Below are 19,611 nucleotides of genomic sequence, written 5' to 3' on the forward strand. Positions count from 1 at the left end.
TTGAACCCGCCACCTCCGGCATATGGGACCAGTGCCCTACTCACTGAGCCACAGGCGCCGCCCCATTTGTTCTGATTTCTTAATACTAGCTCAGTTATATTGGATTGGGGAGACTGAGATTTTCTTATTCATCATATTTGGATAGACTAAATTTTTTCAGATCTAGTCCAGGCTTGGTGGCTCTTCTCTGTAATCCTAGCACTCTGGGAGGCCGAGGCAGGTGGATCGTTTGAGCTTAGGTGTTTGAGACCAGCCTGAGCAAGAAAATTTCTACTAAAAATAGAAAAAACTACCGGGCATGGTGATATATACCTATAGTCCCAGCTACTTTGAAAGCTAAGATAAGAGGATTGATTGAACCTAGGAGTTTCGGGTTGCTGTGATTTCCTATGACGCTATGGCACTCTACTCAGGGCAACAGAATAAGAGTGTCAAAATAATAATAATAATAAATAAAATAAATACACTTTTTCAGATCTGAAGTATAGGTAATGTATACATTTAATTCGTCTTACACTTCAGTTGTAACCGATAATACTTGGTACCCCAAAGTTTGATTATTTTGACAAACCATAATTGAGCAAATAATTCTTGTCTAAGGCCTTTCCCTAAGATGGTTCTTTTTTTTGGAAAATATATCTTCTAAGGCTAGATGTCGTGGCTCATGCCTGTAATTGTTGCCGTTTCAGAGACTGAGGTGGGAAGATCATTTGTAGGTGAGAGTTTAAGACCACCCCGGGGCAACCTAGTGAGATACTGTCTCTTTAAAAAACTGAGCTGGGTGCGGTTTTGCACACTTATAGTCTCAGCTATTTAGGAGGCTTATGCAGGAGGATCACTTGTGTCCAGGCGGCAGTGAGCTATAATGGCGCCAGGGTACTCCAGTCTGGGCAATGGAGCAAAACTCCATTTCTAGAAAAAAAAAAAAAGAAAGAAAGAAAAGCAAATGTATCTTTTAGGTAGCTAGCTATGTTCATGAGGGGTGGGGAACCTGTAGCCTTAAGGAAACGTGGTCTTCCTGGTCCTTAAGTTTGTTTGGCCTTTTGACTGAATCTAAATTTTACATAACAAATCCTTTTACTAAAAGAGGTACAATAGAGAATGATGAAGCTTTTCTTGCCTCCTTTGGTGCTTAAAAAAGAACAATCTTGAAATTAGAAGGCCATAGGTTCCCTTTCCCTGCAGTCTTGAAATGAGAAGGCCATAAGTTCTCTTTCACCTGAGAAGAAGGTGCTCGGAGAGAGGAAGATTGATCTTTAAGTTGATGCTTGAAGAATGAATAGGAATTTGCCATAAAGAGAAGATGGGTGAGGGGCTTTCAGCAGGTGCAGAGTCATGGAGGGCCGTGTAGGTCTCATGGCACACATGGAGAATCTTCCATGCTTTGATCTGGCCTGGTGATGCACTAAAGCAGCAGAAGTCATGTGAGGTGCCACGTGGCGTGCTGATATGCGGTGTGGCTTGCTAGGGTTCAAACAGGCTAATTACCAGAACAGGCAAAGAAAATGTGTTAGAAAAACATCCTCCTGAATCCCACCCTCTGAGATTCTGTTCAGTAGGTCTGTGGTAGATACTGCGTGGGAATTCATAAGTAGGGGAATGACACAGCCACTTTTGTCTTGTATGATGTTTTTGTAGGCAGGGTGTGGAGCTGTGTCTTGGAGGTGGGGCAAAACTGCAAAAATGGAGATAAGATGCTTTTGCAGAAGCCCAAGTGTGAGACTTTGAGGAGCTAACCATGCAGTGACACCAATAACTCAAGAGGTGTGACAGTGTCATGATAAGAGTTGAAAAACACAGTAGTGGGATTTATTGACTGAGCACATGGTGGGTGGGAGTCTTGATAGCTCTTGAGTTTCTGGCGAGGGTTATATAAGATAGGGAGTTGAAAGTATGAGCTATGCTGAGGAAAGAGTTTTGGACTGGATTTGTCATTTTGGAATTTTGGAAGCCATCAACATATTGGTACTTGTTAAATTAGTACAGTTGTCTTGATGAATGGCTAGAGTACAAAATAAAGGGGCTGGGCATGAGTATTGAGGGGAATCATTACCATTTGAGAAGCCAAAAAAGGAAGGGAGGCAGAGAGGATTAGAGAGAGGCAGTGATGTCAGTTGGTGCAGACGAAGTAAAATGAGGGATTAAAATGCCCATCGAACGTGTCATGTGGGGATCACTTTGTGAATAAGGTGAGGGCAGAGTTGCGAGTAGTGGGTGTAGAAGCAGAGGCAGAAGCTGGGGGTGGAGTGAATGGGGGTAAGGAAGCAGCCCTCCGAAGTACTGCCCTGCTGTTCTTCTGGAAGCTCAGCTGTGAGGGGAAGGAGGGAGTAGACAGGAATGGCGATGAAAGGAGATGGAAGAAATTTTTTAAGCAAGGGAGAGGTTTCTGTCCATTGGGTAAGAAGAAGGTCTTGGAGAGAGGAAGAAGTTAGAGAATAATTGGAGGGAACGGGAGTTGCTTATTGGACACAGCACAGATGAAGGCTTCTCTTTGGAGGGAGAAGGGCTTACCTACTGTGCTGAAAAGGAGGAATAGATGCGGCTGTGGTTCAGATGTCAGTGTCGACACACAGGTGTAAGTTCTATAGGTTGGAGAGAGTGGGGTTTGACCTGTTGTACCTGTAGGCGTCTCAGTTAACACCCCCTTCAAGCTTGTGAGTAAGGAAGGCATATGCTGAGCTTGTCTTTGTCATTACTGTTCAACAGGAAAGTTCCATGTCCAGAGCACAGTCTCCTCCAGTCCCTGCCAGGAAAAACCAGCTCCGTGCAGAAGGTAGAGCTAACTATTTAACATTTGATATAGATGATTTGTTTTTTAACTTTTTATTTTGAAATAATTATAGTGTCACAGAAAGTTGTGAGTTATAGAGAGGTGCTCCGTCCCCTGACCCCATCTCCCCTCTGGTATTACTGTAAGTAGCATAGTATTGCAGCCATGAAGCTGACGCTGGTGTGTCATCGGAGGCCTCTACAGACCTTCATCAGAATTCACCAGCTTTTACATGCACTTATGAGTGTCTATGGTGGGGGGAGTTGTGGCTTTTTTATCAGGTATAATTAGTGTAACCACCACCACAGTCCAGGCGTGGACCTGTCCCTTCGCTACAGAGGAACTGCCTTGTGCTGCCTTGTGTAGTCGTACGCCCCACCCAAAGAACAGCTCTTAACTTTTAAAATTCCTATATTATCAAAAATGTTTTTGTGGGTCTTAATGTTCATGAATATGATCTGTATAAATAAAACACTAAAATTATCTTTCATAAAAACATCTCTCTGAGAGTTTTAACTTTAAGACAGGTTGTTTGCTTTAATGTTTAATCTTTTGTTCTTATACCTGTCTCTTTACTTATCAATGGGAATTGTCAGAGGAGAAAAAAAATGTGATTATGGAATTATCAGAAATGAGGAAACAACTTCGCAGTGAAGAGAGGCGTCTACAAGGGCAGTTGCTACACTTGGGCAATAATGATGAAATTCACATAAGGCAAGTTTAGAATTGCAGTTTCTAGTTTTTCTTGAGTTCTTTTGCGTCACCTATCCAGTAATTCTATATTTTTGGAACAGAAATTCATCTTCCTTACAGTCTTAACTTTCCCTTTTTCAGTCTTCCTTGAAATCAGGTATAGAAATTTAGTACTCAAGGGAAATAATGATATAGGAATGGTAGACGTCAGGGAGGAGTAATTGCTGACGGCTGCATCTTAGAACTGGTTTAACATTAGCCTTTAGTAATTAACGCTGTATGAAATACTTTTTTTCCAGCAAAATCACTCAGAGGCCACCAAACATTTCTGTTCATTTTTGCCAGAAGGACTCATAAATGTTCTAAGCATTGTTCTTTAAACTTCAATTTGTAATCTTTTACTAGGTTACAAAATTGACATAGTGGGTAACTATTTTCTTGCTTTTTAATTTTTTTCTATTTTGAGATAATTTTAGATTATTAAAAAGTTAGAAATGTAGCACAGCACAGTTTCACCCAGTTTTCCATTGTTAATATATTACCAGGATACATTTGTCACAACTAAGAGGCTGATATTGGAACATTACTATTAACTAAATTCCATAGACTTTTTGGATTTGCTCAGTGTTTCTGTTAACGTCGTCTTTCTGTTGCAGGGTCTAGCACAGTGAACCACGGCATGTTTAGTTGCCATGTCTCCCAGTCTCCTCTGGTCTGCACAGTTTCTCAGTAACTGCAGATCTAGAAGCGTATTAGCCAAGTATCCTGTAGAATACCCCCCAGTCTGGATGGTCCTGTGTTTTCCAATGACTAGACTAAGGTTTCTGGAATGAACAGCACCAGGTGCTATTCTTCTGTCACATCCTATCATGTCACATGGCATCCCTGGAGATGCTGACCTTAGCTTTGGTTAAAGTAGTGTTTGCCATGTTTCTCTTTGCTCACAAATCGCTCAGTGTAGCACACTCACAAGAGGTGGCAGTGGGATTAAGTTCCATGTCCTGGAGCAGATGACCTCTATTTTGTAGAATTCTTCTGTAAGAAAGACTTGTCTTTTCTTTCATTTATTTATTTATTAAGACATTTATTCATATCACTGTTGTCTCATGCATATTTATTTTATACTTTGGTTTATAATCTACTACTACATTATTTATTTTGTTGGCCATTGGGAGCTGTTTCAGGTTGGCTACTGTGTCCTGTGGACATATCCCCATCCTTTCATTTTTTTTCTCACTTGCTGGTACGACATGCCTCAGGATCATCTTTTATTTTTCCTGCCTCAGGCCTAGAATTAAGCATCTCTCCAAGGAGCACGGGTTCCTTTTGGAGAATGGTGTTTAGAAACTAAGCTCTGGGCACTGGGCCTGCTTATTGTTGGATGTCCTTGCTTCTAGGCCTGTTAGTGAACAGAGCTGGATAGTATATGCCTTGCGAACTAAGTTATAAATATAACATGTCTGTAATTGTTCCTGTGTCTGTCCATTTGTATGTATTTTAAGTTTATATCAGTGTCTCTGATGCTAATCCAGGATGTGGGAGGATTTTAATATAGCATGTTAACCTGTCTAATTATATTTTGGTTAGAGTTTTGTTTGTGTTCTTCAGGCATATTCTGACTAGTGAAATGAAGTGAGGAAATTTCAAGATATAGATGGGCTAGAAATGAAATATTAATCCAAAACTCTGCTCTCTTTTGGCATACTGATATGATTTAAGAAAGAGAAATCAAGCTATCTCTCAAATTTTCTCACTTGAAAATTGTATATGGCAATTTCTACCACATGAGATTCTAATGAAAAATAAATAGATATATTTGAAAGTATGTTATAATTGAGTTCTAACTTAAATTAGATAACATGTTAGAGTTGCCATCATTTAGCAAGAATTGGTTAAATACAATTATTAATACCTTAGTACTCAAATATGTGTCATGATTAGAGACATTTCAGGGATTAGTTCTTTATTTCAGTTTTATAAATATTTTCATAAAAAGAATCTCTGGTTACTAATTGACCACATTATCAAATAAACAGGATGCACCTCACATGTAAAGATTTAATAACCTAATTTCTAACCTATTAGTCTGTTCAGCTATTAGCATTATTGGAATCTAGACAGGAGCCCAATGTAATAGTCTCCTTTTTTGTATTTTAATGAAATCTCTGTGGAGATCTATCACAGTACTACACAGGTGAGTATTAGAAGTCTCTGTCAGCCTTGACAAGGTGGGTTTTATGGCCCCAGTGAATCTTCCGTACTCCCATAACCCCAGACCAAAGAAGAAACTCCATGGGATCCCAGCTCTTCCTGTCTAACTGCTTAGGGGAGATTTGATGGTAGAGCCATAAAGGAAGGAGTCTCACCAAACTTTACATGTCCATAGCTTAGAGCTGTGTTATTGAAGTAGAGGAGACCCACCTAGTGTTGAGGGAAGCAGCAGTAGATGCCTGGTTTGATTTTATTTTCAGGATCAGAAATAACATCCCTGTTCCCTCTTATCACCCTCCCATCCCCCAGCAGAAAGCTCCTTTATTAAGCTACCTGCCTATTTTGTTAGTTTCATAGGTACCACAGGAATAGAGTATCAGTCAACTAACTGGCTACCAAGTTCACTGAAAATCCATTGTAAAGTTATTGTTGGGTACTCTGGATAATGCCCAGTATATTTAACAGCATATTAATATCATAGTTCTCTGTGTAATTTCTATGTTAAGAAAGGGGAAAGTAATATTTATATTTATATTTTAAGCAATTAGTAATATCACCTATTACTTTCCCCTTTATTACAATAAAGTTATTGTTGGGTACTTTGGATAATGCCCAATATATTTAACAGCATATTAATACCATATTTCTCTGTGTAATTTCTATTTTAAGCAAAGGGGAAAGTAATATTTGTAACTTCTATTTTAAGTAAAGGGGAAAGGAATATTACCTATTACTACATACATGCTAGGAACTTTGCTTGGCACTTTATAATACAGAATTTCTCTTAATTCTCTTTGTCACAAGACTATAAGGGATTGGCCTGGGTGCAGTGGATCACACCTATAATCCTAGCACTTTGGGAGGCGAAAGCAGGAGGATCCTTTGAGTTCAGGAGTTTGAGACCCATTTCTATTAAAAAAAAAGAGAGACAGACTATGAGGTATAGTTATTATCTATATTTTACAAACGATGAAATCAAGGTAATTAAGGTCATCCTGCTAATAAATAACAGAGCTAGTCTTTGAAGCTTAGTTTCATGACCCCAAAGACTATAATCTTTGTACTTACATGAACATTTTAAGATAAAGCTGAATTATTCTACTCATATGTTTGTAATAAGTTACTCTGTATCTGAGTTTTCGAAAAATTATAATGGCCTTGTAAATACTCTACATTTTAAGATAAGGGATTGAATAACAGACCTATTAAAATAATTTTTACAATATATTGTGAAAGAGACCAAATTTTTTTTACAGTGAATTAAATGTGAACTTGGACTTTTTTGTTATAAAGCACAATTATGATTTGTCATTTATCTGTAGGAAAAGAGAAAAGAATCCCATGGATATATTTGACATGGCTAGATATCGGTTGCAAGTGCCTGTCAGAAGACAGTCACCTAAGGGGTTAGATGCTTCCACTTTTCAGAACATTCATGATTTTAATGAACTGAAAGATAGAGGTGAGTAGATTGCTATTCTTTTTTTTTTTTTTTTTTTATTGTTGGGGATTCATTGAGGGTACAATAAGCCAGGTTACACTGATTGCAATTGTTAGGTAAAGTCCCTCTTGCAATCATGTCTTGCCCCCATAAAGTGTGACACACACCAAGGCCCCACCCCCCTCCCTCCATCCCTCTTTCTGCTTTCCCCCCCATAACCTTAATTGTCATTAATTGTCCTCATATCAAAATTGAGTACATAGGATTCATGCTTCTCCATTCTTGTGATGCTTTACTAAGAATAATGTCTTCCACTTCCACCCAGGTTAATACGAAGGATGTAACGTCTCCATTTTTTTTAATGGCTGAATAGTATTACATGGTATACATATACCACAGCTTCTTAATCCATTCCTGGGTTGGTGGGCATTTAGGCTGTTTCCACATTTTGGCGATTGGAAATTGAGCTGCAATAAACAGTCTAGTGCAAGTGTCCTTATGATAAAGAGATTTTTTTCCTTCTGGGTAGATGCCCAGTAATGGGATTGCAGGATCAAATGGGAGGTCTAGGTTGAGTGCTTTGAGGTTTCTCCATACTTCCTTCCAGAAAGGTTGTACTAGTTTGCAGTCCCACCAGCAGTGTAGAAGTGTTCCCTTCTCTCCACATCCACGCCAGCATCTGCAGTTTTGAGATTTTGAGATGTGGGCCATTCTCACTGGGGTTAGATGATATCTCAGGGTTGTTTTGATTTGCATTTCTCTAATATATAGAGATGATGAACATTTTTTCATGTGTTAGCCATTCGTCTGTCATCTTTAGAGAAAGTTCTATTCATGTCTCTTGCCCATTGATATATGGGATTGTTGGCTTTTTTCATGTGGATTAATTTGAGTTCTCTATAGATCCTAGTTATCAAGCTTTTGTCTGATTGAAAATATGCAAATACCCTTTCCCATTGTGTAGGTTGTCTCTTTGCTTTGGTTATTGTCTCCTTAGCTGTACAGAAGCTTTTCAGTTTAATGACGTCCCATTTGTTTATTTTTGTTGTTGTTGCAATTGCCATGGCAGTCTTCTTCATGAAGTCTTTCCCCAGGCCAATATCTTCCAGTGTTTTTCCTATGCTTTCTTGGAGGATTTTTATTGTTTCATGCCTTAAATTTAAGTCCTTTATCCATCTTGAATCAATTTTTGTGAGTGGGGAAAGGTGTGGGTCCAGTTTCAGTCTTTTACATGTAGACATCCAGTTCTCCCAACACCATTTATTGAATAGGGAGTCTTTCCCCCAAGGTATGTTCTTGTTTGGTTTATCGAAGATTAGGTGGTTGTAAGATGTTAGTTTCGTTTCTTGGTTTTCAATTTCATTCCAAGTGTCTATGTCTCTGTTTTTGTGCCAGTACCATGCTGTCTTGAGCACTATGGCTTTATAGTACAGACTAAAATCTGGTATGCTGATGCCCCGAGCTTTATTTTTGTTACAGAGAACTGCCTTAGCTATACGGGGTTTTTTCGGTTCCATACAAAACGCAGAATCATTTTTTCCAAATCTTGAAAGTACGATGTTGGTATTTTGATAGGAATGGCATTGAATAGGTAGATTGCTTTGGGAAGTATAGACATTTTAACAATGTTGATTCTTCCCATCCATGAGCATGGTATGTTCTTCCATTTGTTAATATCCTCTGCTATTTCCTTTCTGAGGATTTCATAGTTTTCTTTATAGAGGTCCTTCACCTCCTTCGTTAGGTATATTCCTAGGTATTTCATTTTCTTTGAGACTATGGTGAGAGGAGTTGTGTCCTTAATTAGCTTCTCATCTTGACTGTTATTGGTGTACACAAAGGCTACTGACTTGTGGACATTGATTTTATATCCTGAAACATTACTGTATTTTTTGATGACTTCTAGGAGTCTTGTGGTTGAGTCTTTGGGGTTCTCTAAGTATAAGATCATGTCGTCAGCAAAGAGGGAGAGTTTGACCTCCTCTGCTCCCATTTGGATTCCCTTTATTTCCTTGTCTTGCCTAATTGTATTGGCTAGAACTTCCAGCACTACGTTGAATAGTAAAGGTGACAGAGGACAACCTTGTCTGGTTCCAGTTCTAAGAGGAAAAGCTTTGAGTTTTACTCCATTCAGTAAAATATTGGCTGTGGGTTTGTCATAGATAGCTTCAATCAGTTTTAGAAATGTGCCACCTATGCCTATACTCTTCAGTGTTCTAATTAGAAAAGGATGCTGGATTTTATCAAATGCTTTTTCTGCATCTATTGAGAGGATCATGTGATCTTTATTTTTGCCTCTGTTAATATGTTGGATAACGTTTATGGACTTGCGTATGTTAAACCAGCCTTGCATTCCTTAGATTGCTATTCTTTTAATGATATGACAAGAGGGTTCTATCCATATTTAAGTTAAGTATCTTTAAAGACATCTGTATCCTCCCTCTAAAGTGAAATTTTATTTATGATGAATAAAACTTCTGTATACTCTAGTTCTTCACTTTGCCAGTCTGGTTGATGAAGCTTTAGTTTGACTAAATATTTTCTTTTAGAGAGCCTACAGTTATTAAATCCTTGGGTGGGAGGGTAAGATGGTACAGACTAGGGTAAAGAATGGAACTTGGCTTGTAATGGAGGATGGGCAGAGGAAGATGAGCTGATGGTAGAGACTAAGGAGATGTCAGAGTGAACAGTTGAAAAGCAGAGGAATGTGGGATGCTGAAAGCTGAGAAAGTGAGTGTATCAAGGAGAAAGGATTGCACAAGATGAATGCTGGAAAATGCCGGTCCAAGGTCACTGGTGGTGATCTTTAAAAAGATCAGTGGAACAGGAGGGAGCAAGATGGCGGCCAAGTAACAGCTTCTTTGCAACCGGGTGCAGTGAGATTGGGGAGAGAAGACTCCAGGCATCTCTGGCTTGTGGGTTCTGCCCAGAAACATCCCTTTGGGGATACAGGGAGACAGCAAGAGACTTCTGGACCGCAGGAGGACAAAAGCAGTGGAGAAGTGGCAAGTGGTTGCATTCGGTCTGAGGCTGCCTCAGCCGTAACCACAACAGCAGCAAGACTGCACACAGGCTTTCCCTGTGGGTTGTTTTGTATTTTTGGACTTAAAGCACTTGGTTGAATTACCATGGGAGAACTTGGGCAAGAGTACTGGTGACTTTAAGCATTGTCCAGGGTCCAGGACTGAGCCGCTGGGCCAGAATAGAGCTAGCATTGTTTGGCTGTGGGCCATGTGTGCAGCCATTTCGGGAGAACTGCCCTGTAGGCTTCGCCCTCAGGGAGGTAGAGCGAGGCTTGGGCTGGGAGACCTTGGGCAAGTTATCTAGTGATTGTGAGCAGTGCCAAAGGGCGGAACTGAGACCCCTGGGAAGAGCAGAGCTTTCAGTGTTTGACAGTAGGAAGGTTGCCTTGCAGCCTTGGCCCTCAGGGGCATAGAGTGAGACCGTTGTTGGCCACCAGATAAGCAGGCAGCCACTTCAGGAGAGATCCCAGTGACAAGTGCTTTCCTGGGAAACCTTCTGCTTAGCCAAAGTTAATGGTTTAAAGTATCTTTTAAGCAGGCTGAGAAAAGATTTAGGCTCTCAACCCTGCAGGGTTTGAGGGCAAAGAAGTCAGCAGAGGCCTCCAGTCTCCATCTCATACAGCCGTATCAGCATTGCGATTAGCATCTCATACCCCAGAAGATCACCTGTTGTCCAGACAATATTCAGCAAGATATATATACTGCTTTGTTTTTGTTTTTGTTTTCTTTTTTTATTTTCAACATATTCCTCCTAGATTTTTTTTCCTTCTTTCTTCATTTTTCTAGTTTAAATACAATTTTCCATTGTTGCCTTCTTTAATACTATGGACTTCATTTTTGCTACTGTTTCTGCCCTTGTTTTTTGGTTTTTCCACCAATTTTATCCTGTAAGGTTTTCTGTTTGTTTGTTTTGTTTTGATTTATAGTATTTTTGTCTTTCCTGTCTATTTGGTGGATATGGGGTACTGTGTCTGCTCAGGCTGAAGAAGAGCTGCTGACCTCACGGGAACCACCCAAACCAGCACACTGAGAGGTTGGGGGTTTTTTAAGGTGTGGGTTAAAGTACCCTACTGTACACCTTTATTTTTGTATGCAGTTGTCATTGTTGTTAGCTGTCCCAGGCTGAGTTCGAACCCATGACCCTCAGTGCAGGAGGCTGGCACCCTAACCACTGGGCGACACTTTATTACTCCTGTCTCCCTCTTTCTGTGCCTCTCTTCTTTTTGTCAGTGTTCCCTTTTACCCCCTCTCCTTTCTCTTTTTTCTTTTTCTTTAGTTCTTTTTTCCCTTCTTGCTCTTCAATCTTCTCATCCTTTTAGTCCTGGACTAAAAGGACTCATTGAAACATTAGGCCAGAGGCACAGAAACTTAAAGAGCAAGAGGAAGTAAAAAGAAAATTAGGTCAAGGAAACAGATAAAAGAAAACACTCATGAGGAAGAATTAGCAGAAAAATCCTGGCAATGTGAAAAACCAGTCCAGAGCAACCTCCCAAGGGACAGTGAGGTAGCTACTGCAGAGGATTCCGCCTATAAAGAAATGTTAGAAATGACAAAAGGGGAATTTAGAATACAGATGATGAAAACAATGAAGGAAATTGTATCCCCAACAATAAAAAAATAAATAAATAAAAATAAAAAGGTCAGTGGAACAGAAGTGAATTGAGGATTGATTAGGGAGTAAGATGTTGGAGACAAAATCGTAAGTCTGTATTTGGATGAAGCTTCTCTGGAGAAGGGGAGGAAGGGTTCACATGCCAGAGGAACTTGTTAGGGTACAAATGTGAAGAGTTATGGCAGAAGAAAGAGGCTGCTGCCACAGTTGAGTGAGGAAGTGGTTGCAGAACTGAGCAGGGCCTGGGTCAACTGGAGGAAATCTAGGAGAAAAGAATTGAGAGAAGATTTGATGTAGCTCTTTCGAGAGAATGAGAGAGAAAGCTTAGTAGGGAAACAGGATTGCCAAGATACACAAGACCGAGGGACTGAAAATGTGTAGAGGAACCAAAATGTACGTTAAATGTGCTTTTTCATTAGGAGTATTCAGTAGAGCAGGCAAAATGTTGGATGTGCAGTTATGACCTATGCCAGGTAAACTAGAATTTTCTTCTCTTCAAAATGATTACCTATGTATTGTAGGAAATTTTCAGAATACAGAATTATAGAAAAATCACTTTCATCAAACCACTTACATATACACCCTTAACATTTTGGATGTCTTCTAGTCCTCTTGTGGAGCATAATTAAAACTATAAAAAGACATAATTACATTATCTACTTAATTTTTATCACTTTTTTCACTAACAGGTATCATCCATTTCACTTCACATGTGTCATCAGTGACATTTACCATATTTGTCTTTTATTCTACCATTTTTTAATTAATCACTGTCTGCTAGCTAGTATCTGAAAGTATATTCACATAGTTAGTCACACGGTCACTTCGAAGGCCCTCGCTGACTGCTGTTGTGCTACTGCTTGTTCTGGGGCGTTCCTCATTTTGATGAGTTTGTGAAAAGGCTTTCACTGAAGAATGTTGATTTCATGTTCTTTAGTCTTATGGCTGTTTTATTGTCATTTGACTTTGGCGATGTTTCACTTGATTTTGAAATTAGATTACTCATATGTTATGTATAATGTCTAATAAAATCTCCTTTGAAAACAATATTTAACTTAATTATGTGACATATTTTTTTTGTACCAGATTCAGAAACACGAGTTGATCTCAAATTTATGTACCCGGATCCTCCGAGAGATCATCACACCTTAGAGATTCAGCAGCAAGCTCTGCTAAGGGAGCAGCAGAAGCGGCTGAATAGAATAAAAATGCAGGAAGGGGCTGAAGGTGAGGGATACCAATTACTTTTTCTGAGAGTGTCAGAGGGCTGTTGTTCTGCCCTCCATCTCTTCAGTCCCAGGCAGGCCCCCTCCACTCACAACTCTGTGCTCACATAGCCCTTTTGGCCCATAGTCTCAGAAAAGAACGGGTTTCAGAGAGGGTTCTGCTTTGGCTTGACTAGAGTGATATGTTCATGAGTGCGAGCCACGAGGATTGAAGATTTTGACCAGGCCAGGCCTAGTCAGAACTAGGACCCAAGTCTGCTGGGGAGACAGATCAGTATGGGACATTTCTCTGTTGTGTAGGAGGTATGTTTAGGATTTGACAAAAATCTATAAAACATCAGACTGGGCTAAGGATATGTTTTCATATAATCAACCCATTAACAGATACTGAGTGCCACTAGGAGCACAGGCACTGACCTGTAACCAGGAGGTGTGGTGATGAATGAAGTCAGTGACTACTGTCAAGGTAGATGCTAAACAAGTGTAAGGGATCAATACTAAATATTGCAAAGGAGAAATCAAGGGCCCCTGGGAGCGTGTAACTGGGGTGTTGTGGGTGGGCACCTAGAGGCTGAGGGGCCTTGTGGACACCAGATGTGCTGTGTGGCCCTTACCTGGATGTCACCAGCTTTGCCAGCTTATAGGATATTGAACGTGGCCATGGCAAATGAGTAATAAAAACACAGCAACCAGGTAACAGGAATAGGAGGGATGGTCCTGCCAGTCAGCCAGTTTTAAGAAAACCTTGGCAGGCTAGTCTGGGGAGGCATTTTTGGCCTCATGACATAGCATCATAGGAGTTAGTGATAAGACATTTTAGGCTCAGATCATAGGTCAAGGCTTTGATAAATACTTGTATAGGAAATGTCTGCCTTCTGGTACAAAAATTTTAACAACAGCCTTATAGCTCACCCTGTGATAGCAGAATAACCCAAATTCTATAGTAGCCACATCATCTGGAGAAAGGAGGAACAAGCACGTGCCAGTCCAGTGGCATTTTCTTTAGAAGTCTCACGTGATCATCTGATCTTGCGGAATCTTGGCAACTTTGGCTAATTAGCCCAAAATTACTGGTACATTTTGGCACTGAGGATATCCATCCCCCAACAGTAGCTACCCTCCGACTTTCAGTGAACCATGATGGCATAATTCGTAAGAATATGGTCGAACTACACAGTCACAAACAGGTCTGTGAGATATTTTGAGAAGGAACATAGTCTATCATGGCAGCCTGTGTATTCCCAAAGGCAGTATTTAAAAGGACAAAATGCACTATTCACAAGAACGTAAATAAAGGCTGGTCAAATTAGAGTGGCTTTGGGAAACCTGATCCAAAATCGCTGCCTTTGGAACTAAGCTTACTTCAGGCCCAGGTGTGGGAACCCCTGTTTATTAACTCCACTCAGTTCTCTGCAAAGATCGTAGACATGTGGCAGAAGATGGTAAAGAATCTTGCATTAATCATTTTCTGTAGGTATCAGTTTTAAGTTGCCATGATTTACTTATATTTGTTAATGTGAATAGGAGAATTTTATCCAATTAGAATGGGTGCAGGGTTATATTTATTAATAGGCAAATAGTATCTCAAAAATATTCTGAAGTGTGGTAGTTGACAAATAATTTTTAATAGTGACCCAGGCAAAGAAAGATATTCTAAAATTTATTTTTATTTATTAAACATTTTCTAACCTTTCAATTTGTTTTTGTTCTCCCTTAACCACAGTTGACTTAGATGCTATCCCAAGTGTTAAAGTACGAAAAGAAAGAATGGTAAGAATGGTAAGCACCAAGTTTTAATTTTTCAAGTTAGTTTTTAGGGGCTAAAAATGTTTAAGAGTAAAAGTGAGTATTCCAGATTTTGAATTCTTTAGGAAAATTAAGAGTGTAAATCTTGTCTCGTTGGTGTGGCAGGTAGAGAAGTGCTCGTCTAATATAGAGAGAATATTCTTATCGTAATGGGTAAGAACAAGATTCTAGCACTAGTCTGCTCAGGTTAGTCTTATTTTTAGCTGTGTGACTTAGTGCAAGTTACTTCATTTCTTTCTGCCTCAGCTTCCTAATCTGCAAAATGAGGATAATAGTACTTACCTCTGAGGGTGGTTGTAAGGATTAAATTAATATTTGTAAGGCACTTAGAGACAGGTCTGGCATATAGTAATTTCTGTATAAGTGTTTATTAAGTGAATAAAAATAGTTCAAATGTTGTGAGGATTATGTGAGGTAATATCTTGAAAGCCCTTGAGAGTAGGACCCAGCCCACAGTGAGTGAAGTGTAAATGTTGCTGTGGTTAATATCAGCAGTAATGGAAGGAGGAGTAAATCATGGAAGCCGTGGTGAGGCCTATAGAGAGAACACACAAGGTCAGGGAACAGAAGGTAATGCTCACTCTTATCCTGTGGTGGTGGCATACAAGACAGGTGAGCTGTTTACATTCAACAGGTATTTATTAAGTAGTTTCTAGGAAGCAGAAACTGTTCAGGTCACAGGGATCTGGGAGTAAACAAAAGGGACAAAAAAACTCTGCCCTCTTAGGCTTACATTCTGGAAGGAGGGAGGCAATGAATAAATTGATAGTGTGTTAAATCATGGTGTTGTGGGGAAAATGATAGCAGGGAAAGCAGTGGCCAAGGGGTCTTACTGGGAGGTAACATTTGAGGAAGGACACTAGGAAAGTGGCCATGGGAAATGGGAGTGACATTCAAGGAAAGAACTTTCCAGACAGAATCCCCCCAGGGGTTGGCCTGGTGCCCATGAGAAGGAAGCAGTGAGGTGGCCAAGGTGGGAGAATCACAGGTGAAAGTCAGGGGTGAGTAGTGAGGCCATCCCAGGATTTACATGTGATGAGATGCTTCCAAAGTCGTCCAGTGGAGGAGTGATAGAATCTGCTGGAGGTGTTAATTTGATCCCTGACTACTTTGTGCTGAGAATAGACTGAGCAGGATGGGAGGCTATGATAAGAATCTGGGCATTGGAGGTTGTGGGACTGATCAGTAGATGGATTTATTTTGAAAGGAGACCTACTAGGGTTTTTCGCATACTGAAGTGGAACGTGAAAGTAGTCAAAGATGGGCTTCATGGTTTATGGCTGGGAACTGCTATTTACAGCGGTGGAAGAGCAGGAGAAACAATGTAAGGGTTAGGGGAGAAGACTGGAGCTGTGAGACCTGGTAAGTTTGAGGTGTCTGGTATACACATCAGTGGGAGCTATCAAACATACAGACAGGAGAGAGTTCAGGGGGAAAGGGGGAGGTTGGAAATACAGATTGAATCATCACAGTACCTTTATGATCTAGGTAGCATTTACAGGTTATAAAAGTAAGTCTCAGCTAGGCTTTACTAGCCCTATGTGCCGAGGGTTACTGGTTTAGTAGCTGCTGGTGCATGATTTTGAACTGACGATGATGGTGACAGTATTGCTAATAGGTGCCATTTGTTGACTGTCCTCTACCTGTGTGAGTTCGCAAGGTAAACTTATCCCTGTTTTACATAAGAGGAAACTGGTATTTAAAGGCTTGTAATCTTATCCATGATCACACAGCCACTAAGGCGGAAAGTCCAGATTTGACCTCTAGAGCTCCTTCCTGTGTCTGTTGCCTGCGGCCTGAGACATCCTCACACCTGTTTGGGAATACTCTACTGGTCTGTGGGCTTCTGCTTGTGTGGCAACCACATTTCTCAGTGAAAAGATACTAAAAGTTAACATCTGTGATTTGGGTTAAAATCCTGGATTAATTACTACAGACTTTGCTAAGTAGAAGCTCAGGGTAAGCCAACAGTTTTATCATGGCTTTACAAAAAGCTCATATATTTTGGGCTCCTGATCTTAGAAACTGGATTAGATGGAAAACAAAAGGATGAGTCACAGAGAGGATGGAGCATAGGTGAACTGTGATCACTGTGTCCAGTTCTGTGAAGAGAAGCGGGTAGTGTGTGTGAGGTGCTCAGAGCAGCTGCTCAGACCATTTGATTCAGCTGTTGTCACTGTCACCATTATTACCACGCTGTAGAAAGTAGTAAATCAGTGGGTGGTAAGTTAAGTTCAAATACAGTGTAGGGCAGAATTTCGTGTAAGAAGAGAACTTCCTGATGATGAATCCTGTGGATTGTTGGTATTCATTGCCTTAAATTAAGTGTTCTAGCAAAGTCCAGAGATCTGGGCTTGGTGCCCATAGCACAGTGGTTACTGCACTGGCCACATGCACTGAGACTGGTGGGTTCGAATCCAGGCTGGGCCAGCCAAACAACAATGACAACTGCAACAAAAAAATAGCCAGGCATTGTGGCGGGCGCCTGTAGTCCCAGCTACTTGGGAGACTGAGGCAAGAGAATCGCTTAAGCGAGAGTTTGACGTTGCTGTGAGCTGTGACACCACGGCACTCTACCGAGGGCAACAGCTTGAGACTCTGTCTCAAAAAAAAAAAAAAAAAAATGTCCAGAGATCTGGTGAGGAGGTACAATGGGACGCTGCTAGGTTCTTTCTGAGATATAAGGTGGTGTTATTTTGTACTCTAAAATCCTCTGTATGTAAATTTAAGTTACTCCTCATTTGGGAACCAATTAGAATAGGTCCAGCCCTTGCATTTTTTTCCCTACTGTATGCCCCACTCTGTTCATGCTGTGGCATCTGAGGGTATGGGTTTCACTCTCTACCATGGGACTTTCGTGTACTCCAGGGCAGAAACTCTTAATTGATCCTTGTATACCCACTACCTGGCATGGAGGAAATAGTAAGTGCAGTAGTAAGAAATAGTAAGTGTACAGCTTAATGAAAACGATGAATGAATCTCTACAACAGTTTAGAGACTTTTTTTCATTTATTTAAATGTTTTTATTTAAAAAAAAATTTAAAGACCTTCATGGCACAACTTCTTCCCAGCACAGTTATGTTTTAGTTATACCAATTACAATACAGTTACAACCAGTAAATCAAGGGGGTGGGGTAGGAACTTCTGACTTCAAACTTAAAAAAGAGGGGGTTGCACTTCAAACAAAGTTAAAAAATACTTTAACAAACTTCAGACTAAATTTTTCAGACTAAATGCCAACACAACTATTTCATATTGGCCCTTCCGTTTCCTGCCATCTAAGCAGTGCAGACACAGGTAGCTGAGAAATAGCGTCCCAATACAAGGCATACAGATGAGGTCATTTACAACAACACAGAAGTTGTTACTCTGTAACCCTTGCTCCCCCCTCCCCCCACCCAATTGGGTCTTTTGTTCTCTCTCCATGCTTCTGCAGTAACTTTTTTTTTTTTTTTTTTTTTTTTAATGATAACACTTCATAGCCCTTAACCAACACTGTTCTTTTTTTTTTCTTTGTGTGTGGTTTTTCACTTTTGGCTGGGGCTGGGTTTGAACCCACCACCTCTGGCATATGGGACCAGCACCCTACTCCTTGAACCACACGCGCCACCTGCAGTAACTCTTTAAGTAGCATTTAAAAAACTGTTTATTTTAAAAGGCTCTTGGGTGGCACTTCAGAGTCCTGTGCATTCATAGTTTAAAGACTTAATATTTAATTGGGTTCATTGCTTCACACTCTATTAAATAGTAGTACCATGATCTCTTACTTGCTTTTAGCCACAAGGGGGCAGGAGGGAATGGAGTTGGAGAGTCAGCTTGACAGAATCTCCATCCTTGGCGAGATCATGGTAGTTGTACGAGGTCTGACGGTGAAGTTCACAAACGGATGAAAAAGTGTTCCCTACCTTATTGCTGAATATCACTGCAGTCACCTTTGAAGAACTGCCTTTGGGAAGCTATGCACCGATGCCAGTGCCTAGTCCATTCTTCAGAGCTGTTTTGGAATTCTTTTTCTGGAATGGTCATCAGAGCTGTTGTTGCAATAGGAGGTCTGACAATTAAGTTTGTGAACTAATCCTAGAAAAAGTGCTTTATAGGGTGTATGAGGTGGTGATGGTGTCAGGGCATAGCTTCCCAAGGGGAGCACTGCAAAGGTGGCCCTAGTGATAATCAGCAAGGAGGTATGTAGCACGTTAGGGTAAGTTCACGAACTTAATTATACAACCTCAAATGTGCTGTTTCCAGTATTTTCTGGGTATTGGAATGTGCTGTAGGAGTTAGTCCTATCTCTCCCATCCGCTTTTGCTTTTTGGGGGGGACCACATGGGAATTCGTGCCTCCTCTTAGTACAAATTTGTTATTTTCCACACAGAATTAATACAGTCATTCATATATGCTGTTTCTTTTAGCCCACAGATGACGCTAATGATTTCTTGAAAAATTCATTACTAGAATCTGATAGTGCTTTTATTGGTGAGTATATTATATTAATGCTATATTATTTAGATATTACACAAGTACACTTATATTTCTTTCAAAATGCCTTTCTCCATACTTGCAAAACGAGTACTGTACTCTGTTGTGCAAGCTGATAAAAAAATACTTTTTCATACTGTGTTAAATAAATGTAATCATCAAATGTGACTTATAAAAGTTTTCAAGTCAGAATTACTGAAATGAATTTTAAAAGTCTTAGGCATAGTTGACCAAAAAGCCAAAAAACAACAAAAAAAAACCCTAAAACCCAAACAACCCTATATATGAATGTTCGTAACACCTTTAACTCTAATATCCAAAACTGGAATTAGCCCAAATGGCCTTTAACAGAT

At 40.2% G+C, this 19,611-nt stretch overlaps 1 protein-coding gene across 6 annotated transcripts in view; it reads left to right on the plus strand.

Annotated features, from left to right (window-relative positions):
• The window catches only part of CSPP1 (centrosome and spindle pole associated protein 1), a 139,604-nt gene that overhangs the window by 110,581 nt on the left and 9,412 nt on the right, over positions 1-19,611 (plus strand). For all 6 annotated transcript variants that reach the window (XM_053559506.1, XM_053559505.1, XM_053559501.1 and 3 more), the window contains 6 exons: positions 2,707-2,773; positions 3,367-3,484; positions 6,997-7,136; positions 12,837-12,977; positions 14,700-14,755; positions 19,192-19,255. In XM_053559506.1, coding sequence (XP_053415481.1) covers positions 2,707-2,773; positions 3,367-3,484; positions 6,997-7,136; positions 12,837-12,977; positions 14,700-14,755; positions 19,192-19,255 — 586 coding nt within the window. The remainder of the gene's footprint in view (positions 1-2,706; positions 2,774-3,366; positions 3,485-6,996; positions 7,137-12,836; positions 12,978-14,699; positions 14,756-19,191; positions 19,256-19,611) is intronic.

Source organism: Nycticebus coucang, chromosome 13 (genome assembly GCF_027406575.1).
Source record: "Nycticebus coucang isolate mNycCou1 chromosome 13, mNycCou1.pri, whole genome shotgun sequence".
Classification (NCBI taxonomy): Eukaryota; Metazoa; Chordata; class Mammalia; order Primates; family Lorisidae; genus Nycticebus; species Nycticebus coucang.